This window comes from Hemitrygon akajei, chromosome 1, assembly GCF_048418815.1.
Source record: "Hemitrygon akajei chromosome 1, sHemAka1.3, whole genome shotgun sequence".
NCBI lineage: Eukaryota > Metazoa > Chordata > Chondrichthyes > Myliobatiformes > Dasyatidae > Hemitrygon > Hemitrygon akajei.
The window spans coordinates 169,839,988-169,863,818 of NC_133124.1; the positions used below are offsets into that span (position 1 = coordinate 169,839,988).

Below are 23,831 nucleotides of genomic sequence, written 5' to 3' on the forward strand. Positions count from 1 at the left end.
ATCAGGGATTGAATTCAAGAGCTGTGAGGGAATGTCACAACTCCATAAAACCCTGGTTAGGTGAGACTTGGAATATTATGTATGATTCTGGTTGCCTCATTGTGGGATGGATGTGGATTCTTTAGAAAGGATGCCGAGGAGATTTACCAGGACGCTGCCTGGATTGGAGAGCATGTTTTAAGAGAATAGGGTGAGTGAGCTGGGGCTTTTCTCTTTGGAATGAAGGAGGATGAGAGGTGATCCGATAGAGCTGTTCAAGACGATAAGATAGAATGGACAGCCCGAGATTCCTTTTTCGCGGGGCAGCAGCAGCTGGCACCAAAAGACATCATTTTAAGGTGAGTGGAGGACTGGTGTGAACAAGGATCACTTTAGGGGAATGTTCAGGGTATGTTTTTTACACAGAGTGGTGAGTGTGTGGATCGTGCTGCCAGGGTTGGTGAGAACACACACGTAGATTAAGGACATTGGAGAGATTCTTGGATGGACACATGGATGAAAGAAAAATGGTGGCTCTGTAGGAGTGTATGGTTAGATTGATCTTGGAGTAAGTTGAAAGGTTAGCACAACATCATGGGCCAAATGGCCTATACTGTGCTGATCTGTGTTCTCTGTACAGCAGAGGGGATTAGTAATAGTGTTGTCATGGACAGCACAGATCTGCAGCTGTGCTATAGTATTCTGTATTCTCTCTGTATGACACAGAGGAGGTCATTTGGCTGTCATGTGAGATGTTATCTCTGCCTCATGATAATGTGTTGCAGTGAGATCACTGTTCATCCTCCCAAGACCCAGAAACTCTCTGCCACCAGCACATAATTCTCCAAAATTTCACTATCTCCAACAGGATCCCACCACTAAGCACATCCTCCCCCCCCCCCCCCCACCCCGCCACACTTTCCACAAGGATCACACCCTATGCACACCCTTGTCTACTCATCCCTCCCCACTGATCTCCCTCCTGGAACTTCCTTGCAAGCGGAACAAGTTCCTCACCTACCCCTACAACTCCACCCTCTCTCCCATTCAGGGCCCCTAACAGGTGAGGTGGCACTTCACCTGCGAGTCTATTGTATCCAGTGCTCCAGGTGTATATTGGTGAAACCGGACGTAGATTGGGAGACCGCTTCGCCGAGCACCTATGCTCTCCATCTGCTAGAAAAAGAGAAATCTCTCAGTGGCCACCCATTTCAACTCTACTTCCCATTCCCATTCCGACATGTCAGTGCATTTTCAAAACTTCTCTTCTTACCTGCCCATTGCCTCCCTCTAGTGCTCCTTCTCCTTTCCATTCTTCCACGATCTTCTGTCCTTGCCTATCTGATTCCTCCTTCTCCAGCCCTTTATCTCTTTCAGCAGTCAATTTCCCAGCTCTTTACTTCACCTCTCCCCCCTCCTGGTTTCACCTTTCACCTGCCATCTTGTATTTCTTCCTCCCCTCCCCCCACATTCTTATTCTGTCTTCTTCCCCCTTCGTTTCCAGTCCCGATGAAGGGTCTCGGCATGAAAATGTCGACTCCATTCCTCTCCTTGGATGCTACCTGACCTGCTGAGTACCTCTAGCATTTTGTGTGTGTTGAGGGGCCAGATTGTGATGAACTTGTGGAATTCATTGCTACCAGGCTGGTCTGTTTCTACACAGTGATCCTTGCTCACACCAGGAATCTCCATCCCCACACATATTGCACAGAGCCCTCAGGAACGTGGTCATCAAACCAGTCCCCTCTCCATCCACTCAAACACATGGGTACAAACCAAAATGGTTTGACCTTCCCCATAGACATCCCATCCTATCTGAGGATAAGTCAATAAACCATTTCTAAACCACTCCTAATGGATTACTACTGAGCTTAAATACAGTCCACGGTGCTCCAATGTGGTCTCTCTGACTGTTTGGAGTACTCCAGATGTGATCTCTCTCTAGATTGTTCCCAATGTGGTCTATCTGACTGTTCAGAGTACTCCCAATGTAGTTTCTCTGAGTATTCAGAGTGCTTCAAATATGATCTCTCAGACTGTTTGGAACGCTCCTGATGTGGTCTACCTGACTGTTTGGAGTACTCCAGTTGTCTGTCTGACTACTCACAGTGCTCCTGATGTGGTCTCCTTGGTGGGATTGCTTCCAATCTTGTCTTTCTGATTATTGGGAATGCTCCAGGTCTGGTCTCTCTGACTGCTCGGATTGTTCCTGATGTGTTCTTCACTTTATGAATCCTCAGGATGTGGTGTGACCATTGTGTTGATTAACTGCAGCACCACACACCCTCCAGCCCACTCCCTGTGTTCAGTCTCCCAGCATTAGAAATAGGATAAGAATTAGGCCATTCGGCCCATCGAGTCTGCTCCATCATACTAACATGGCTGAATTATTATCCTTTTCAACCCTATTTTCCTACCTTCGCCCTATAAACCTTGATGCCTTGTCTAATCAGGATCCTATTAACCTCTGTCTTAAATATACGCAGACTTGTCTTCCACAGTCCTCCACAGATTCTCTACACTTTGGCTAAAAGAAATTCCTCCTCGTCTCTGTTCTGAAGGTACTCCCTTCTGTTCTGAGGTTGTGTCCTTTGGTCCCAGGGTCCCCACCTTTTGGAAGCATTCTCTCCCTTTCTGTCTAGGCTTTTCAATATTCGATAGGTTTTATTGAAATTCCACCCCCCCCCATTCTTCTAAACTCCAGCAAGTACAAGCCCAGAGTCAAATGATTCTCATACGTTAACCCCTTTATTTCCTGCAATCATTCTTGTGAACCACCTCTGGGCCCTCTCCAATACCAGCACATCCTTTGTTAGATAAGGTGCCCAAAACTGCTCACAATAAACTAGATGTGGTATGACCAACTCTTGGCCACTGGCTACACTGCCAGTGTCTCTGGGTGCTGGTACCCAGGGTCCCAGATCGGACCTTACATCAGAGCGCACCCTGTTATTGAACAGCGGCTAAATACCTGCTCCCATTTCCACACAAACCTCCTCCCATCTGCTGCAGAAACACTCTGCACCAATCTCCCCCCCCCACCCCCCCCAAATCGTGAACACCCTACTGAACGGTCCCTTGTGAAGACCCCCAGGTATGCTGACCCCACCCACATTGCGTGGTCTCCCAGTCAGGCGACACCTCCCATTCACAATGTGTGCCTCTACCTGTGGGATGGTCCATCTTCAGAGATGGCTCAGAGACTGGTGGAGCTGTCCACAGGATGCGGAGAGACGTCTGTGCGTGGGCGAGGCAGCTAACAGATGGGGATTAATCCCGATGAACATGAGGTCATGTAGTGCTGAGGCCTGGACACACACCACAAATGCTTGAGTCACTCTGAGTGCTGGGGAGCAGGCACTTCTGTGTAACTTGTGTCAGGAAGAGTATGGTCACGCACTTCAGTAGAAATAAAAGGGTAAGCTATTTTCAAACTGGAGAGAAAATTACCAAAAATTGTGGTGCAAAGGGACTTGAGAATCCTTGTGCGGGATTCCCTAAAGGTTAATTTGCAAGTTGAATTGGTGGAGGAAGGCAAATGCAGTCTAGCACTCATTTTGAGAGGACTAGAATATAAAAGCAAGAATGAAATGTTGAGGCTTTATAAACCATTGATGAGGCCTCACTCGGAGTATTGTGAGAAGCTTTGGGCCCCTTATCTTAGAAAGGATGTGCTGACTCTGGAGAGGATCCACAGGATGTTCAGGAAATGATTCCAGGTTTGACATATGAAGATGGTTCTGGGCCTGTACTCACTGGAATTCAGAACAACGAGGAGTTACATCTTTAAAACCTATCAAATGTTGAAAGGCCTTGTGACACAGTGGATGTGGAGAGGATGTTTCATATAGTGGGGAAGTCTAGGACCAGAGGACACAGCCTTAAAATAGAGGGTGACTTTCAGAATGGAGATGAAGAAGAATTTATTTAGCGCGATGAATCTGTGGAATTTGTTGTCACAGGAGGCTGTGGAGGCCAAGTATTTGTGTATAATTAAGGCAGAAGTTGATCGATTAGTCAGGGCATGAAGAGACAGAGCAAGAAGCTGGGTGATTGACGCTGAGACGGAAAAGGGATCAGCCATGATGAAATGCTGTAGCAGATGTGATGGGCCAAATGGCTCAGTTCTGTTCCTACATCTTATGGACTCTTGGTCATGTTCAAGGATAGAACAGGTAGATAATGATTGGCAGCACATGGGGTACTGGGTTTGTTTTTGTCACATGTAATGAGACATGGTGAAAAGCTGGTCTTGGATACAATTCATACGCTACCAGAGCCTTGGCGGCCACTTTTTGTCAAGTGGTTGAATTGGAGGAAAGATTCTGTGAGTAGTCCCCACGTCCTTCTCACAGCCCAGGTTTTTTTGTGAGGCCGAGTTGCGAGCTCGACACTCAGCCCGGCACGGATGGAAAGCGTGCCTGGGAGCGGCTGGATTGGATCCAAACTCGGGAACATTCACTCCGGAGACCAGCGCCACCAGCCGGCATATGAGGTCATTACACAGCGCAAAACAATAATACAATAAGGTGTAATGGTTCCAGAGAAAGTGCATTACAGGTAGACAATTATACGGAAGATCATAACGAGATAGATTGTGAGGTCAAGGGTCCATCTCATTGAACAAGAGATGTATCCAAAGGTCTGATAATCTCAAGACAGAAACTGCCCTTTAGCCTGTGGTTGGAGCTTTCAGGCTTTTTCTGATGTGAGTGGGGAGAAGAGCGAATGACCGGGGTCATCATCAGTTGGGGCAGGGAGGGTTATGCTCCAATTTTAAACAAAGTTGTTCGGACCACAGTTGGGGTACTCCGTGCATTCCTATTCATTGCACTGCGAAGGGAGGTCACTGCACTGGAAATGGTGTGGAAGAGCTTTGGTGAGAGCTGGGAGAGGCTGGGAATGTTCCCTCAATAGGAGGTTAGGAAGGGCCGTGACTGAGGTGGATAAAGATACAAAGGGGTAGGCTGCACAGAGAGACAGTAGAGAGATTCAAGGGCATCAGAGTGGTACCAGAGAAGGGTAACTAACTGATACACACTGTGGGGAGAGTTGGTGTAGTTGGGACACCATGTCTCTGGACACCCACTGGAATGGGTCAGGGACCAAGGCCATGTGCTAGGACAAGGGTAGGCAACCTACGGCCCGCGGGCCAATAATATGCTTATCCGGCCCACGAGCGATCTTTCCTTATTCTGAGTGTTTCATGCGACCACACTGATGGACATGCATGGTGTCTTGTTACACTGGCTCCAGGTTCCGTTTTGTTCCAAACCAAACACTGGTATATGCGAAAGACGGGAAGACAGACTACCTTATTAATAATGTATTAGATACTCTCCGCGCACGCGCAGCTTTTCAGATGGGATCATTCAAATTTGTTAAGAGCGTCACTGTGCTTTAATAAGAAATTCACGCTAAATATCCAGATATTTACATGGGCTACGATGCTTGTTGAGTAACTCTCGTTTCGAAAAAAAATCCAAGAAAAAATTTCCAATGGCAATGAATGGAAAACGCAGGAAGGTAGACACTGAGTGCCGACATCAAGCAAGCTGGGAAACCAGTTTGTCTCATTTACCTAGAAAATGTTGCTGTGAAGAAGGCGACATTACGAGACCCGCCATAGTGGAAGTTTTAGCAAGTTTACAGTGCAAGCAAGGAAAGATGAAGTTGAGCGAATGAAGGCTAGTTTCGGAAAACAAACGTCATTTTTTTTTTTGTCAAGAAAAGCAGTGAAAATGAAGGAAATACCCGTGCCAGCTGTGAAGTCTCAAAACGTATCGCAGAAAAGATGAAGTCTTTTACAGATGGAGAGTTTGTCAAGGAATGTTTACTGGCAGTGGTGGATATTGTTTGTCCTGAAAAGAAAGCTTTACTTGCATCTATCAGCCTGTCAGCAAGAACGATCACCCGGCGAGATGAAGAAGAAATGTCAGCAGATGTTAAAAGTTGTTTCAGGGATGCCTGCAACAGATTGCAATGTTTTCCAATTGCCCTTGATGAGAGCACAACTTGAGAGACACTGCTCAACTTGCAGTGTTTGTGCGAGGAGTGACCTCCACTTCTCAAATTTTTGAAGAGATTCAATTAATTCCTATGAAGGACACGGTTACTGGATCCAAGTGGGAAGTATCCTAATCTAGTTGACCATGCAAAAAAGACGCCATCATTGTTTGGCTGCACTTATCTGTGTGAGCAAATATTTTCAAAAATGAAGCACACCAAGAGCCATTTGAGGACAAAATTGACTGAGGCCCATCTTTTGCTCTCGGCATCAACAAGTCTGCCACCCAATATCGAGAAGCTTTCAAGCAACAAACAGCATCAAGTTTCATATTGATTTATCAACTGTTTGCATTATTTTTTTTATACTTACCATCATTCAATGCATCATGTTCATACGTTTCATGTTTAAAGATTCTTTGTGTCCTTTTAATCGATTCAAAAGATGCCTTGTTTGAAATAAATTGCAACTAAACTGAGTTCTTTGATTATTAATTGGCATCCTTGGTTAAGCACAAATGATTGTCTAGCATGCGTTATTCATTAATTTGAGGCAACACATAACTAGATGTATTTAAATGGATAATTCCCATATTTCAAGATTTTTTTGGCATTTATCTGGCCCACAGAGGCAAAAAGGTTGCCGACCCCTGTGCTAGGAGATGGGATTAACAGGATGGGGGGCCCACCAGTCAGGATGGATGTGATGTGCTGGATGGCCTGTTTCCCTGCTGTACCATTCTTTGACAACCTACCTTGGTCACAGATATCTGTGGAAGAAGTGCGAGGAGAGAAAATCATCTATGGCACCTCGGCAGATGCTGTTGTGGCCGGTCCTCCTCTTTGGTAAGTTGGCACAGGGTCACAAAGTTATTAATGTCACCCGTATTTCATTTTGTGCACTGTCTAGAAAGATCATCCCATACAACAAAGACAACAGAATGCAGAGTAGAGTGTTACAGTTCCAAAGAAAGCACAGTGATGGGAGACAAGAGGTGCAAGGACCAAGATGGGAGGTAGATTGTGAGGTCGAGCCCATCTTACTACCCTAGGACGGTAGGACAGTAACAGTGGGGTAGAAGCTGTCTTTGAGCCTGGTGCTAGGTGTTTTCAGGCCTTTCTATCTTCTGTCTCATTGACAGAGAGGAGAAGAGGTAATGTCTGGGGTGGGACGGGTTTTTGTTCATGCTAGCTGTGTTACTGAGGCAGTGGGGAGTGTAGACAGCGGGGAGACTGAGACCTGTTCCCACGATGTGCTGAGCCCTCAGCAGTCTCTTGTGATCACGGAGAGAGCAGCTGCCATGCCAAGCCAAATGGTCTGGGGCGAAGGCTTCAGAATTAGAGATCACCCAGTGTGGGTGGAGATGAGGAGGGATCCCTCCTCTCTGAGGGCTGAGAATGTTTGGAATCCTCTGTTGGACAGATCCAGTGTTGACCTATTAACACCAAAGCCATTCCCATTCCCCAGTCCACCACCAACTGAGCCCACATTCTACACCTCCCTCACACTGGGCAGGGGAGCGGCAATCCACAGCAGCTGACTAATTCACTGATCCCGCCGTTGATCAAACATTGAGTTACATTGTAGCTTTGTCAAACTGGTCAGGCCACGCCTGGAGAATTCCAGTCTTGCCATTATAGGAAGGGTGTGGAGACCTTGGAGAGGGTGCAGAAGAAGTTCACCAGGATGTCATCTGATTAGAGGGCACGAGCTATGAGGAGAGGTTGGCTGTACTTTTTTTTTCTCTCTCTGGAGCGATAGAAGTCAAGGGGAGCTCTGGTGGAGGTTTATAGGATTATGAGAGGCAGAGATAAAGAGAGCTAGTATCTTTTTCTCCTGGGAAAAAATGTCTAATACCAGAGGGTATGCATTTACAGGAGGAGGGAGGAAGTTCAGAGGAGATGTGCGGGGCAAATTTGCTTTTCACACAGAGAGCAGTGGGTGACTGGAATGAGCTGCTGGGGTGGCATTGGAGACAGATTCGACAGAGGTGGTTAAGAGGCTGTGAGGCAGACACGGTCCTGTGCAGAGATTGGAGGGAGATGGACACACTGCGTAAGCAGAAGGGGTTAGTTTAGTTCGTTTGATGACTAAAAGATGAGCCAAAGGACCCATTCCTGTGCTGTAACGAGGGCAGTAGGAGAAACGGAGCCATGATGGGATGTTGAAACAGGGTCTGTACTGCTCTCCGCCCTGGTTATGAAGGGAGTATGGGAATGGGGTTGGAGGGCGGTGTTTGTAGTTTGGACTGGAGGCCTGTGAACAGTGTCGTGCCACAGGAGTTGGAGCTGGGACCCCTGTCACCGGTTGTCTGTGATCTGGCTGAGACTGTAGCCGGCATGGTGAGTCAGTTGGTCAGTGGGAGACTGTGGGGTCAGTGCTGTTCCAGACGGTGAGGAGGCTCTCTGTGTCTACAGTTCCCTGGCCATTCCCTGATGTGATGGGAATGCCAGTCGAGGTGACGGTGGGGGATAATCCGGTGCAGACAGGAGTCGGCTGGGATACTACACTGTCCGTCTCCACCACCTCCCAGCACTTCATCGTGGAATGGCAGGATCCCACGGGCAGCACCATCCTCACCCTGATCAACGGGCAGCTCTTCATCAAGGCTGGCACTCGGTACACGGACAGAGTGAATCTGCTGCCCAATAGCTCCCTCACCATCAGCTCCACCACCCAGGCGGACGAAGGCAACTACTCAATCAAGGTGGAACCAAACAGTGGGCAGGGACTCACCACCACCACTCTGACCATCAGTCTCCTGGTTTACGGTGAGTCCTTAGACCAAACACCTGATTACTGCCATTCTCAGTCTGTACCCTCTCACTCCCGAATGGAACCGCTCTTCCTCCACAATTCAGACTCGCCTTCTCCGCCACCTCATCACCGGCACCCCTCCCCCCCACAATTTCCTCTCACCTCTTTCCCCTACCCTCCCCATCTCATCATTCTGACTCCACTTCTCCCCCTACCCACCACAATCCTCTCTCCCTCCTTATCATACACTTTCCCCCTTATCTTCCATTGCTCCCAACTCTACACCTCATCCCTTCCTCTGCATCCTCACTGTCCTCCCCTCTCCCCTTTTCCTTCTCAGCTGCCTCCTCACTACACAATCCACTCACTCACTGTTTTCCCCCTGCTCCCCACTTTCCTCAATACCACCACAGGATGGGGGTCCCTCCCCTCCATCCCCTCTTCAGTCTCTCTCCTATGCATTCCCCCATCCAACAGGACAGACTATCTTCTCCCAAAGACCCGGAGAGGGATAACATGGACTCTCTGCCCATCTGCCCATCCCACACACTCCTTCCTGCACTCATCCTGGCTCCCCAGTCTTCACCCTCACACTCCTCCCTTACCCATTCCCTTTGGCAATCTCTCTGCCATCTGCCTGTCTGCTCACTCCAGGCCTCTGCCCCTCCCTATTCCCTCCAGATCCCTCATCCTGCTCTTCCCCTCCAACTCACCCATCCACCGAAAAGTCCCACTTATTGTTTCTGTCTCTCCCAGAAAGCTGGTGATGGGGATGACACACTCTGTCCTTTTTCCCTCCCTCTCCCCCTCTTCCCCAATGACCCAGTCTATCTCCTCCACAGAGCCTGTGACAGGGCTGACACACTCTGTCCCTTTTACCTCTCCCTCCCCCTCCCCCCTCTTTCCCAATGACCCACTGTCGTCTCCTCCACAGAGCCTGTGACAGGGCTGACACACTCTGTCCCTTTTACCTCTCCCTCCCCCTCCTCCCCAATGACCCACTGTCTGTCTCCTCCACAGAGCCGGTGACGGGGGTGACACACTCTGTCCCTTTTACCTCTCCCTCCCCCTCTTCCCCAATGACCCACTGTCTGTCTCCTCCACAGAGCCCGTGACAGGGGTGACACACTCTGTCCCTTTTACCTCTCCCTCCCCCTCCTCCCCCTCTTCCCCAATGACCCACTGTCTGTCTCCTCCACAGAGCCCGTGACAGGGGTGACACACTCTGTCCCTTTTACCTCTCCCTCCCCCTCTTCCCCAATGACCCACTGTCTGTCTCCTCCACAGAGCCCGTGACAGGGGTGACACACTCTGTCCCTTTTACCTCTCCCTCCCCCTCTTCCCCCTCTTCCCCAATGAGCCACTGTCTGTCTCCTCCACAGAGCCCGTGACAGGGGTGACACTTTCTGTCCCTTTTACCTCTCCCTCCCCCTCTTCCCCCTCTTCCCCAATGAGCCACTGTCTGTCTCCTCCACAGAGCCCATGACGGGGGTGACTCTTTCTGTCCCTTTTACCTCTCCCTCCCCCTCCTCCCCCTCTTCCCCAATGACCCACTGTCTGTCTCCTCCACAGAGCCCGTGACGGGGGTGACTCTTTCTGTCCCTTTTACCTCTCCCTCCCCCTCCTCCCCTCTTCCCCAATGAGCCACTGTCTGTCTCCTCCACAGAGCCCGTGACGGGGGTGACACACTCTGTCCCTTTTACCTCTACCTCCCCCGCCTCCCCCTCTTCCCCAATGAGCCACTGTCTGTCTCCTCCACAGAGCCCGTGACGGGGGTGACACACTCTGTCCCTTTTACCTCTCCCTCCCCCTCCTCCCCCTCTTCCCCAATGACCCACTGTCTGTCTCCTCCACAGAGCCCGTGACGGGGGTGACTCTTCCTGTCCCTTTTACCTCTCCCTCCCCCTCCTCCCCTCTTCCCCAATGACCCACTGTCTGTCTCCTCCACAGAGCCCGTGACGGGGGTGACACACTCTGTCCCTTTTACCTCTCCCTCCCCCTCCTCCCCCTCTTCCCCAATGACCCACTGTCTGTCTCCTCCACAGAGCCCGTGACGGGGGTGACTCTTTCTGTCCCTTTTACCTCTCCCTCCCCCTCCTCCCCTCTTCCCCAATGAGCCACTGTCTGTCTCCTCCACAGAGCCCGTGACGGGGGTGACACACTCTGTCCCTTTTACCTCTCCCTCCCCCTCCTCCCCCTCTTCCCCAATGACCCACTGTCTGTCTCCTCCACAGAGCCCGTGACGGGGGTGACACACTCTGTCCCTTTAGACCATAAGATACAGCAGCAGCATTAAGCCATTAGGCCCGTTGGGTTTTCTCCACCATTTCATCATGGCTGATCCAATTTTCCTCTCAGCCCCAGTCTCCTGCCTTCTCCCCATATCCCTTCATGCGCTGACCAATCAAGAATCTTTCAACATCTGGCTGAAATATACATTCAGATCTGGCCTCTCTAGCTACCTGCGGCAAAGAATTCCACAGATTCACCGTGCACTGGCTGAATTTCCTCCTCATCTCCGTTGTAAAAGGGCCGCTCTATTCTGAAGCTGTGCCCTCTCCGTCAAGACCTTTCACCATTCGATAGGTTTCAAAGAGGTCAGACGTTATTCTTCTGAATTCTGACAAATACGGGCCGTTCTATCCTGCAATCATTTTCATGAAATTCCTTTGAACCTTCTCCTGTCTCAGCACATCCTTTCTAAGAAAAGGGGTCCAAAACTGCTCACAGTACTCACCTGTGCTTTATAAAGTCTCAACATTACATCCTTACTTTTACATTCTCGTCCTCTTGAAATGAATACTACCACTACATTTGCATTCCTCACCACACTAACCCTGCAAATTAACCTTTAAGGAATCCTGCACAAGGAGTCCTTGGCACCTCAGTTTTTTTGTATTTTCTCTCCATCCTTCTACCAAAGTGCATGACCTTAAACTTCTCGTCACTATATTCCATCTGTCATTTCTTTGCCCATGCTCCTAATCTGTCTTTCCTTATGTAGACTCTCTGCTTCCTCAACACTACCTGCCTCTCCACCTATCTTCACATCATCTGCATACTGCAACAAAGCCATTAAGTCCATCATCCAAATCATCGATATATAATGTAAAAAGAATCGGTCCCAACACTGACCCCTGTGGAACATCTCTAGTCACTATCAGCCAACCAGAAAAGGCTCCATTTATTCCCACTCTTTGCCTCCTGCTAATCAGCCACTGCTCTGTCTATGCTAGAATCTTTCCTGTAATACCATGGGCTCATAGCTTGTTAAGCAGCCTCATGTGTGGCACCTTGTCAAAGGCCTTCTAAAAATCCAAGTATACAATTCAACTGATTCTGCTTTGTCAATCTTGCTTGTTATTTCTTCAAAGAATTCCAACAGATTTGTCAGGCAAGATTTTCCCTTAAGGAACCATGCTGACTGCTGCCTATTTTATCGTGTGCCTCCAAGAAGCCTGAGATCTCATCCTGAATAACTGACTCCAACATCTTCCCAACCACTGAGGTCAAACTAACTGGCCTATAGTTTCCTTTCTTTGCCTCTCTCCCTCCTTTAAGAGTGGAATGACATTTGTAATCTTCCAGTCTACTGGAACAATTTCAGTATCTAGAGATTCTTGAAAGACCATTACTAATGCCTCCACAATCTCTTCAGCCACCTCTTTCAGAACTCTGGGGTGTACACCATCTGGTCCAGATGACTTATCTACCTTCAGACCTTTCAATTTCCCAGAACCTTCTCTCTAACTTCACACCCTTCATGCCAACTGACAACAGAACTTACACCATACTGCTAGTGTCTTCCACAGTGAAGACTGATGCAGAATACTTATTAAGTTTGTCCACCATTGCTACCTCTCCAGCATTGTTTTCCAGTGATCCAGTAGCTGCTGTTGTCTCTCTTTTACACGTTATATGTCTGAAGAAACTTTTGGTATCCTCTTTAATATTATTGGCTAACTTACTTTCGTATTCCATCTTTATCTTCTTAATGACTTTTATAGTTGTTTTCTGTGGGATCTTAAAAGATGCCCAGTCCTCTAACTTCCCACAAATTTTTCCTCCCTTTGGTTTTAACTTCTCTTGTGTGCCACGGTTGTGTCATCTTTCCTATAGAATAATTCTTCCTCTTTGGGATGTATATATCCTATGCCTTCTGAATTGCTTTCAGAAATTCCAGCTTTGTTGCTCTGCCATCATCCCTGCCAGTGTTCTTTCCTTATCAATTCTGGCCAACTCCTCTTTTCATGCCTCTATAATTCTCTTTACTCCACTGTAAAACCGATACGTTTGACTTTAGCTTCTCAAATTTCGGGGTGAATTCGATCATATTCTGATCAATTTCCCTGAAGGGTTCTTTTACCTTACGCTCTGTAATCAATTCTGGTTCATTGCACAACGTCCGATCCAGAATAGCTAATCCCCTAGTAGGCTCAACCATCTCTCATAGGCACTGTAGAAATCCCCCCTCCTGGAATCCAGCACCAACCTGATTTTTCCAATCTACCTGCATATTGTCACCCCCCCATAACTATTGTAACATTGTCCTTTTGTCATGCATTTTCCATCTCCCATTGTAATTCTTAGACCGCATCGTTAATGGGCCATTTCGCCCTTGCAGTTCCTTAGCTCTATCCACAGTGATTCAACACTTTCTGATCCTATGTCACCTCCTTCTAATGATTTGATTTCACTTTTTACCAACAGAGCAAGTGGCCCCTTCTGCCTTCTGCCTGTCATTTTGATACAATGTGTATCCTTGGACATTAAACTCCCAGTTATAATCTTCTTTCAGCCTTGATTCAATTATGCCTACAACATACCCGTCAATCTTTAACAGTGCTGCAAGTTCACTTACTTTATTCCGTATATTGTGCACATTTCAATTATGGTGGTGGCATCTGTCGGTCTCAAGCGACCATGGATCTGCGCCTGGAGTTTCCAGGGCGCAGGCCTGGGCAGGGTTGTATGGGAGACCGGCAGTTGCCCAAGCTGCAAGTCTCCCCTCGCCATGCCACCAATGTTGTCCAAGGGAAGGGCACTAGGACTCATGCAGCTTGGCACCGGTGACGTCGCAGAGCAATGTGTTGTTAAGTGCCTTGCTCAAGGACACAAACACGCTGCCTGAGCTGAGGCTCGAACCAGTGACCTTCAGGTTACTAGTCTGATGCCTTGTCCACTAGGCCACGCGCCAACACGTTTCAATTATAATACCTTTAGTTCAGTATGTACCCTTTTTGAATTTGTCTGCCTCTTACATTGCAACTCATCCGTTTTGCCCTGTCAACAGCCTTTCCTTACATCTTGCCTCTGTTTGTAAACCAGCTCTGTCTTTTTAACCTTCCACTCTCCCCCAAAGAGTTCCACTAACTACGTGTGTCTCCCCCACAGAGCCGGTGACAGGGGTTACCCTGAGCAGGCCCCAGAGCGGAATCCCAGAGCGTACAGCCAATTTCTCCCTCTCCTGTTCGGTTCTCACTGGCACCCGCATCTCCTTTTCGTGGCTTAAGGACGAACAGCCCCTGGTCAACTCGAGCCGGGTCAGAGTGGCGGGCAATGAGATGAGCATCCGGCAGGTGGTGCGTGCGGATGCCGGGCAGTACACCTGTGTGGTGAGGAATCCCATCTCCAGCGGCTCCCAGCAGCGGAGCCTCACCGTCTACTGTGAGTATCACTGAGGAGGGCGAGCGAGGGAGGGGAGCTGGTTGTGTAGAAGAATGGAGCGAGGGACGGCAGTAAGGAAGGATTCGAGTGGATGGGAAGAAAGCCAGTCAGAGGAGAGGGCAGTACAGAAGAATGAAAGAAAGGGCAAGGGAAGGGGAAATGACTGGGAGTGGGCAAAGTGGGAGAAGGGATAGGAAATAGGAGAGGAGGAGAGAGGGAGTTTGGAAGGGCAATTGGAAGGAGGAGGATGGGGAAGGGTAGAGTGGGAGGAGGAGTGAAGACAGAGAATGAAGGGGTGGGAGGGGGAGGGTTTGGAAGGGGTAGAAGCGAGGTTTTAAGTGGGCAGGTGGAAGTGGAGGGTTTGGAAGAAGGAGAGGGAGAGGAAGGATGAGGAAGTGACAGAAATGAGGGAGGGTTGAGTTTTGAGGAAAGATGAAGAGGGAGGGAAGGAAGGGGAAGGTGAGGGGAAGGGAGGGGTGTTTGTTTTGAGTAGGAAGAGGAAAAGAGAGGGGAGGGGCAGGTTTTGGAGATGGCGAGAGAAGGGATGGGAGAAGGTGGCTGGAAGGAGAAGGGAGGGGGAGGAAGGGGAAGGGGGAAAGTGGGAGATGGGAGAAGGGAGGGAGGGGTGGGTTTGGGAGAGGGAGGAGAGGAGGGAAGGTGTGAAAGAAAGGAGTGGTTTTGGTTTTAGGTAGGAAGAGAGAGAGGAGGAAGAAGGGGAGTGGTGGGTTTTGGGGATGGAGAGGGAGAAGCGGGAGAGTCAGGGGAGAAGGGATGGAGAGGGAGGAGAGGAGGGAGGAAGTGGTTGGTTTTGGGGAAGAAACAGAACAAGGATGGGGGAGTGTGGAGTGAGGGGAGGAAGATTGACTGTAGGCCAAGGAGGAAGTGGGAGTGAGTGAGGTGTGATGTGGAAGAAGGAGTCGGAGAGGAAGAGAGGCTGAAGGAGGAAGTGGAGGGGATGGAAGGAGGGATGAGGGCTGCATGAATGCCAGGTGGTAGACGTGTATGGTGGGTTACACTGTCAGCCAGAGCTCCCTGTGTCAGTGTCTATTGTGTCGGCAGGGCAGAGCAGGGTGGGGAGGAGGGTTGAGGAAAGGTGTTTGGGCAAATGGGAATGAAAGGGATTGGAGCAGGCATAGAGAGTGTGGGTAGGAAGAATGTTGGGAGTGGAATGAGGGGAAGAGACACAGGGACTGTGGTGTGAGCACTGTGGCAAGAGGAGGTAGGGACAGAAGGGTAGGAAGTAAAGGGGAAGGGAGAGAGAGAATGTGGGAGAGGAGCGAGCGAGAGGGGTGAAGGAAGGGAATGTAGAGAGGGTATTTAGGGAGTGGTTAGAGGAGGGAGACTGGGAAAGGAGGGAGGAGAAAGATAATGGAGAAAGTGTTGAACTAGGGTAGGGGAGAGAGTGTAGGAGGGAGAGTATGTGGGAGAGGAGGGAGGGGAGAAGGATGAGGGAGGGAGAGATGTGAAGGAGAGGAGGGGTTGGGGAGGGGGGATGTGGACAGAGAAGGAGGGATGGGAGAGGAGTGCTCAGATCAGAACTGATTGGGAGTAGAGTTCAGGGACAGAGAGTAGGCCCAGAAATGGCCCAGAAATGGGACCAACCTCAGTGATACAGAAACAAACACACACTCACTGACAGAAAAGACACTTTCACAGATAATCTACACACCCTTCAGATATCGCACAGACTTACACCCCCCAGACACATTCCTCACAGACACACACCCCTCAGACAGATATCTCTCAGACTCACACCCCTCACACAGATATCTCAGAGACTCACACCCCTCACACAGATATCTCGCAGAAACTCACACCCCTCACACAGATATCTCGCAGAAACTCACACCCCTCAGACAGATATCTCTCAGACTCACACCCCTCACACAGATATCTCAGAGACTCACACCCCTCACACAGATATCTCGCAGAAACTCACACCCCTCACACAGATATTTCTCAGACTCACACCCCTCAGACAGATATCTCTCAGACTCACACCCCTCACACAGATATCTCAGAGACTCACACCCCTCACACAGATATCTCGCAGAAACTCACACCCCTCAGACAGATATCTCACAAACACCCCTCAGACAGATATCTCACAGACATCCCTCAGACAGATATTTCTCAGACCCACACCCCTCAGACAGATATCACATGGACTCACACCCCTCAGACAGATATCTCTCAGACTCACACCCCTCACACAGATATCTCTCAGACTCACACCCCTCACACAGATATCACGCGGACTCACACCCCTCAGACAGATATCACACGGACTCACACCCCTCAGACAGATATCACACGGACTCACACCCCTCACACAGATATCACGCGGACTCACACCCCTCAGACAGATATCACATGGACTCACACCCCTCACACAGATATCACGCGGACTCACACCCCTCAGACAGATATCACATGGACTCACACCCCTCAGACAGATATCACACGGACTCATACCCCTCAGACAGATATCACGCGGACTCACACCCCTCAGACAGATATCTCACAAACACCCCTCAGACAGATATTTCTCAGACTCACACCCCTCAGACAGATATCACGTGGACTCACACCCCTCAGACAGATATCTCTCAGACTCACACCCCTCAGACAGATATCTCGCAGACTCACACCCCTCAGACAGATATCTCGCAGACTCACACCCCTCAGACAGATATCTCACAGACACACACCACTCAGACAGATATCTCTCAGACACACCCCTCAGACAGATATCTCACAGACACACCCCTCAGACAGATATCTCACAGACACACCCATCAGACAGATATCTCACAGACACACACCCCTCAGACAGATATCTCTCAGACACACACCCCTCAGACAGATATCTCACAGACACCCCTCAGACAGATATCTCACAGATATATGTACTCTCACATGCCATGGTGTATCACAGATACACGCACACATTCAGACACACTCACACACACAGAAATGTTTCCAAAGACACACAAACTTTCACACTCAGAGCTACATCACAGACAGGCACAAACTCTCAGAGACAGTCACACAAACACACACACACCCAGATATGCACACTGCGACACACACACTCGCAGGAAGATAAAGAGAGTGATGCCCACAAACAAATACCCAGATTGTCATTCTTCCAGACACCCTTATGGTCTCTGTCTATCCCACAGATGGCCCAGAATCGCTAGTGGTGAGCCGTCGGTTCCAATCAGACTGTGTTACCCCAGACCAGGTCATTCTGGGACGAGGCGGGAGTTTGATTTGCCAAGCAGACTCCGTGCCTCAGGCCAACTTCAGCTGGACTCTGCAGGGACAGGCGCAGGCACAAGGCAGCACCCTCTCGATCAACAGTTTGACCTCCAGTGACTCAGGATTGTACACCTGCACCGCATCCAATGCCCAGACAGGATTGGAGAGGGCAGTGTCCACTAGGGTCGTCGGTGTGGGTGAGTGAAACCGTTCTCAGAGTTGGAACCATGGCAATTCGATCAGCGAGGCTGTCTCACACACACACGCCACTCTGTCCCAGCCCAGGGTCTGGATCAGATCGCACTCTATAATCCACTCTTGGGGATCTGTGATTCTCTGCATCAATCCACTCATCCCCTGGATCAGATCACATCCTATAACCTACTCATGGGGATCTGTATTCTTTCTATCCCCTCGATTAGGTTCCTGCCTGTAACCCAGTCCCAGGAATCTGGTATTCTATATATAAAACTGCCAGACACCTGGATTAGATCCCAGCCTGCAACTCACTCCAGGGGATCTGTTATTCTATACATAAACCCCCGACATCCTGGATTAGATCCCAGCCTGTAACTCACTGCCTAGGGGAGGGGAGGGGGGGCGCCTTTTTCTGTCTCAGCTCAGACTGACCCTCCCTTCTGTCTGCAGGTGGATGTCTGAGTGCTGGAGGGGTGGCGGGGGTCGTTATTGGAGCAGTGGCTGCCCTAATCCTTATTGTCCTGCTGATTGTCTACCTGTTGAAACGCTGGAGTGAGTATAACTGCAGTCTGTGTCTGGACCAAGGGGTAATCACGCAACCACTTTCAGTCACTCTCTGACATACACACATACATAACCCTGCATACACACACACTCAGACACACCCACACAGAGAGACACCTACACAGCCTCATACATACAGACAAATGCATACTCATAGATACACCTGCACACATGGCGCGTGCACACGCACATGCACGCACACCCACAGAAAAACACACACACCAGTGCACACCCACACACACACACAAACACATGCGCACGTGCACGCAGAAACTCTCTCTTTCTCACACACACACAAGCGTCTGAATGGGAGTCACAACAGCCGGGCAGAGACATCACCAGTCTGCCCTGTACAGCTTCGTTCAGGGAGCTGATTATTCAGAGAGAAGGGATGGGAGAGTGCAGATGGGGAAGGAGGTGAATGCTGATGGAAGGAATAGGAAAAGAGGGAGTGGGGAGGGGGTAAAGTAGGGACAAAGGGCCAGGGAAGAAGAGGGGATCTGTGAGAAAGCTGTGGACTGGGGGGGGGAAACAGGACTAGTGAAAGGTGATGTGGAAAGTGGAAGGGGATGGAGCAGGGAGTGAACCAAGGGGGTGCAAAATTGGAGTCATGGAATAATTTTGGTAGAATGGGAAGCGAAGGTGGAACCAAGGGTGAGAGGCAGGCGTGGGAGAGGGGGATGTTGTGGGCAAGGGGGAGGGTTACAACAGGACACGAGGTCTATGCCCCCAAATTTCTCCCTCCCCTGCTCCACTGACTGTCCTTCTCTAACCCTACAGGAAATAGGAATAACCCCTCAAAGAAACAAGCAGAGGTTGCAAGATCAAGAGAGGTGGATGCCAAGGTGAGATGCCCTCTAATTGCCCCCTCCTGTCTCTGTGATCCACTCCAGCCCCTACATTTCCCTGTCTCTTTGACACACTATGACCCCTATATCCCTATCCCTACATCTCTGACCCCTGTCCTGCTCCTACACCCGTTCCCCTCCCTGTGAACTCTCCAGCCCAACACCCCACCTCATCTGTGACCCGACCCCCACACCCTCACTGTCTCCTACACCACCTCCTGTGGTCTCTACCCTGCTGCCCGTCTCTGTCACCCTGTCACAGCACCAGACACTCATTCAATTATGACCTTCAGCACTGTGTGTGTGTGTGTGTGTGTGTGTGGAGTGGGGAGCTTGTTAATGGGCCACTGTGAATTGCCCCTCAGTGTGTGGGTAAGGGGTAAGATTTTGCTGGGTGTGTGTAGTGGTAGTTATATCTATGTCACTCAGTTAGCTGCTCCCTCATGGGAGGACCTCACATACTGTACAAGGAGCATTATCAATAAAGTTCAGTTCAGTATCCTGCACGCTGACATCCTGACGTGCTCTGCACTGTCCCTCTATAAAGAACAGAACATCGTAAAAAAGTGGTTGATCTATGAAAAATATTCAGAGACTTATCAACCTAAACTGCCTATGCTAGTTTCCAATCATACGCACCATAAGGCTGAGCAGATAGCTAGCCTGGGCAACACCTTCAAGCTACACCCAGAAGCGGACACATTGACTTCAGACCTGTTGCCCTGACGTCGCACGTGATGAAGTCCATGGAGCGGCTGATAATACAGAATCTGAGGCCACAAACCAGGCACGCCCAGGATCCTCTTCAGTTTGCGTATAAGGAGAAGGTGGGAGTGGAGGATGCTATCACGTATTTGCTGCACAAATCACTCTCTCACCTAGATGGGGTCAGTTGTGCTGTGAGGATTACATTCCTTGACTTCTCTAGTGCCTTTAACACCATCCAGCCCAAGATCTTAAGGCACAAACTAACGGAGATGGGAGTAGACTCTCACATGGTGGATTGGATAGTGGACTACTTGACAGATAGGCCTCAGTATGTGCGGTTGGGAGACTGTAGGTCTGACACGGTGGTCAGCAGCACAGGGGCGCCGCAGGGAACCATACTCTCTCCGGTCCTGTTCACCCTGTACACATCAGACTTCCAATATAACTCGGAGTCCTGCCATGTGCAGAAGTTCGCTGATGACACGGCCATAGTGGGGTGTGTCAGGAATGGACAGGAGGAGGAGTATAGGAAACTGATACAGGACTTTGTGATATGGTGCAACTCAAACTACCTGCATCTCAATATCACCAAGACCAAGGAGATGGTGGTGGACTTTAGGAGATCTAGGCCTCATATGGAGCCAGTGATCATTAATGGAGAATGTGTGGAGCAGGTTAAGACCTACAAGTATCTGGGAGTACAGTTAGACGAGAAGCTAGACTGGACTGCCAACACAGATGCCTTGTGCAGGAAGGCACAGAGTCGACTGTACTTCCTTAGAAGGTTGGCGTCATTCAATGTCTGTAGTGAGATGCTGAAGATGTTCTATAGGTCAGTTGTGGAGAGCGCCCTCTTCTTTGTGGTGGCGTGTTGGGGAGGAAGCATTAAGAAGAGGGACGCCTCACGTCTTAATAAGCTGGTAAGGAAGGCGGGCTCTGTCGTGGGCAAAGTACTGGAGAGTTTAACATCGGTAGCTGAGCGAAGGGCGCTGAGTAGGCTACGGTCAATTATGGATAACTCTGAACATCCTCTACATAGCACCATCCAGAGACAGAGAAGCAGTTTCAGCGACAGGTTACTATCGATGCAATGCTCCTCAGACAGGATGAAGAGGTCAATACTCCCCAATGCCATTAGGCTTTACAATTCTACCGCCAGGACTTAAGAACTTTTTAAAAGCTATTATTAATGCTTTTTGAGATAGTGATTTAGATGCATATCTTATTTTCTACTGAGTTAAGTATTGTATGTAATTAGTTTTGCTACAACAAGTGTATGGGACATTGGAAAAAAGTTGAATTTCCCCATGGGGATGAATAAAGTATCTATCTATCTATCTATCTATCTATCTATCTATCTATCTATCTATCTATCTATCTATCTATCTATCTATCTATCTATCTATCTATCTATCTATCTATCTATCTATCTATCTATCTATCTATCTATCTATCTATCTATCTAATAACCTGTGGCCACTAGCCTGGAGAAGTGCCCAGAGACACAGACAATGCAGAGAAGTCAGTCAAACTCTTTGGGGGGTAAAAAATGACTTTTGGAGTCCAAATAAGTAAAATACTAAACAAACGAACATGAAAATGAAGCAATAACATGCAGTACCTACATCTACTCACCTCACAAGCTTCTCAAGAAATTTGATTTCTCTAAACTAAGGGCTCAGACAGTTTGAGAAATTTAGGGTAGCAAGCAATTTCACTCAAGCTTCAGAATAGCAGCAAGTTAGCACAATGGTAGTCATCATGGGTGAGAAAGCAGATGACACCATGGGTGGATTAGGACTGATAGATGCTCAGGTAAAAGAGTACAAATCAGACAAGGAGAAATTTAGGAGTATTTCACAAGGTGGGATTTAAACTAGAGTTGCAGGGGGATGGGAACCAGAGTGCCAGAACAGTTCATGAGAGGTTGTGGAGAGAGATGTTGGTAAGACCTCAGACGATGTCAGGAATCAGAATGTTGAGCAGTATGTGAATAGAGTCCTGAGGTGTGTATATTTTAATGCAAGAAGTATTGCAGGAAAGGCGAGTGGTCTCAGGGCATGGATCGACACCTGGAATTATGGTATTGTAGCCATTAGCGAGACTTGGTTGCAGGAGGGGCAGGACTGACAGCTCAATAATCTGTGGTTCCGTTGTTTTAGATGTGACAGACTGGGAGATATTAAAGGAGGAGGGGTGGCATTACTAGTCAGACAGTCAGGACAGACTGAGAACTCGTCTGGAGAGGCACTATGGGTGAAACTGAGAAATAGGAAAGGTATGACCATGTTAATGGGGCTATATTGCAGACCTCCCAACAGTCCAAGAGCAAGTTTGTAGAGAGATTGCAGATCATTGCAAGGAATATGAGGTTATTATAGCAAACACGAGGAAATCTGCAGATGCTGGAAATCCAAGCAACACACGCAAAATGCTGGTGGAACGCAGCAGGCCAGGCAGCATCTATAGGAAGAAGTACTCTCGACGTTTCGGGCCGAAACCGTACTTCTTCCTATAGATGCTGCCTGGCCTGCTGCATTCCACCAGCATTTTGTGTGAGGTTATTACAGCAGGTGATTTTAACATTCTGCACATTCACTGAGACTCCCATACTGTAGAAGGATGAGATGGGATAGTGTTTATCAGTGTTCAGTAAAATATCCTTCATCAGTACATTGATGTCTCAGTGAAAGAGTGTGTGAAACTGGATCTGCTGTTAAGGAACAAGACAGGCCAGGTGACAGAAAATTGTGTAGGGGAACACTTTGCATCTAGTGACCACAATGCCATTAGTTTAAAAGTACATATGCAAAAGGAAACATCTGGTCCACATGCTGAGTTCTAAATTGGAGAGGGGCCCAGACTATCAGAAATTATCTAGCAAGTGTGGATTGGAACAGGCTGTTTTCTGGAAAAGGTGTACTTGGTAAGTGGAGGCCTTCAAAAGAGAATTTTTGAGAGTGCAATGCTGGAATGTGCCGGTCAGCATAAAAGATAAAGATATCAAGTGTAGGGAACCTTGGTTTTTTGGAGAGATATTGAGGCCCTGGTTAAGGAAAATAGGAGGTGCATAACAGGTATAGGCAGGTAAGAACAAATAAGGTGCTTACAGAGTATAAGGAATGTAAGGGAACATTTAAGAAAGAAACCAGATCGTTTCTGATATGACAAAATTGGTCCTCTGGAAGATCAGAATGGTAATCCATGTGTGGAGCCAAAACAGATGGGGGTGATCTGAAACAATTTTTTTACATCTGCATTTAATCTGGAAATGGACATAGAGTCTATAGAAGTGAGATAAAGTGGCATCAACTTGATGGACCCTGTACAGATTATAGAGGAGAAGGTGTTTGCTATCCTGAGGCTAATTAGGGTGGATAAACCTCCAGGGCCTGATAAGGTGTTTCCTCGGATCCTTTGGGAGGCGAATGCAGAAATTGCAGGAGCCCTAGCAGAGATATTTAAACCATCCTTAGAGACAGGAAAGGTACCAGAGGATTGGAAGATAGCCAATGTTGTTCTGCTGCTTAAGAAAGGTTCTAAACATAAACCAGGAACTTGTAGGCTGGTGAGACTGACATTAAATGTGGGGAAAGTTATTGGAAGGTATTCTAAGGGAACAGATATATCAGTATCTGGATAGACATGGACTGATTAAGGATAGTCAGCATGGCTTTGTGCATGGTAGGTCATGTCTATCCAATTTTATAGAATTTTTGGAGGAAGTTACGAGAAAAGTGGATGAAGGCAAGGCAGTGGATGTTGTTTACATGGACTTTAGTAAGGCATTTGACAATGTTCTTCATGGTAAAGACGCTTCAGTAGCTCGACATTCGGAA

The 23,831-nt window shown here is 48.6% G+C and overlaps 1 protein-coding gene across 1 annotated transcript in view; it reads left to right on the forward strand.

The window, feature by feature from the left end:
• The first annotated feature begins 242 nt into the window (after window positions 1-242).
• The window catches only part of LOC140732221 (cell adhesion molecule CEACAM6-like), a 29,765-nt gene continuing 6,176 nt past the window's right edge, over window positions 243-23,831 (forward strand). The window contains exons 1-7 of the mRNA XM_073054532.1: window positions 243-338; window positions 6,752-6,831; window positions 8,404-8,757; window positions 14,138-14,410; window positions 17,596-17,871; window positions 18,323-18,424; window positions 19,217-19,281. Coding sequence (XP_072910633.1) covers window positions 6,789-6,831; window positions 8,404-8,757; window positions 14,138-14,410; window positions 17,596-17,871; window positions 18,323-18,424; window positions 19,217-19,281 — 1,113 coding nt within the window. The 5' untranslated portion in view covers window positions 243-338; window positions 6,752-6,788. The remainder of the gene's footprint in view (window positions 339-6,751; window positions 6,832-8,403; window positions 8,758-14,137; window positions 14,411-17,595; window positions 17,872-18,322; window positions 18,425-19,216; window positions 19,282-23,831) is intronic.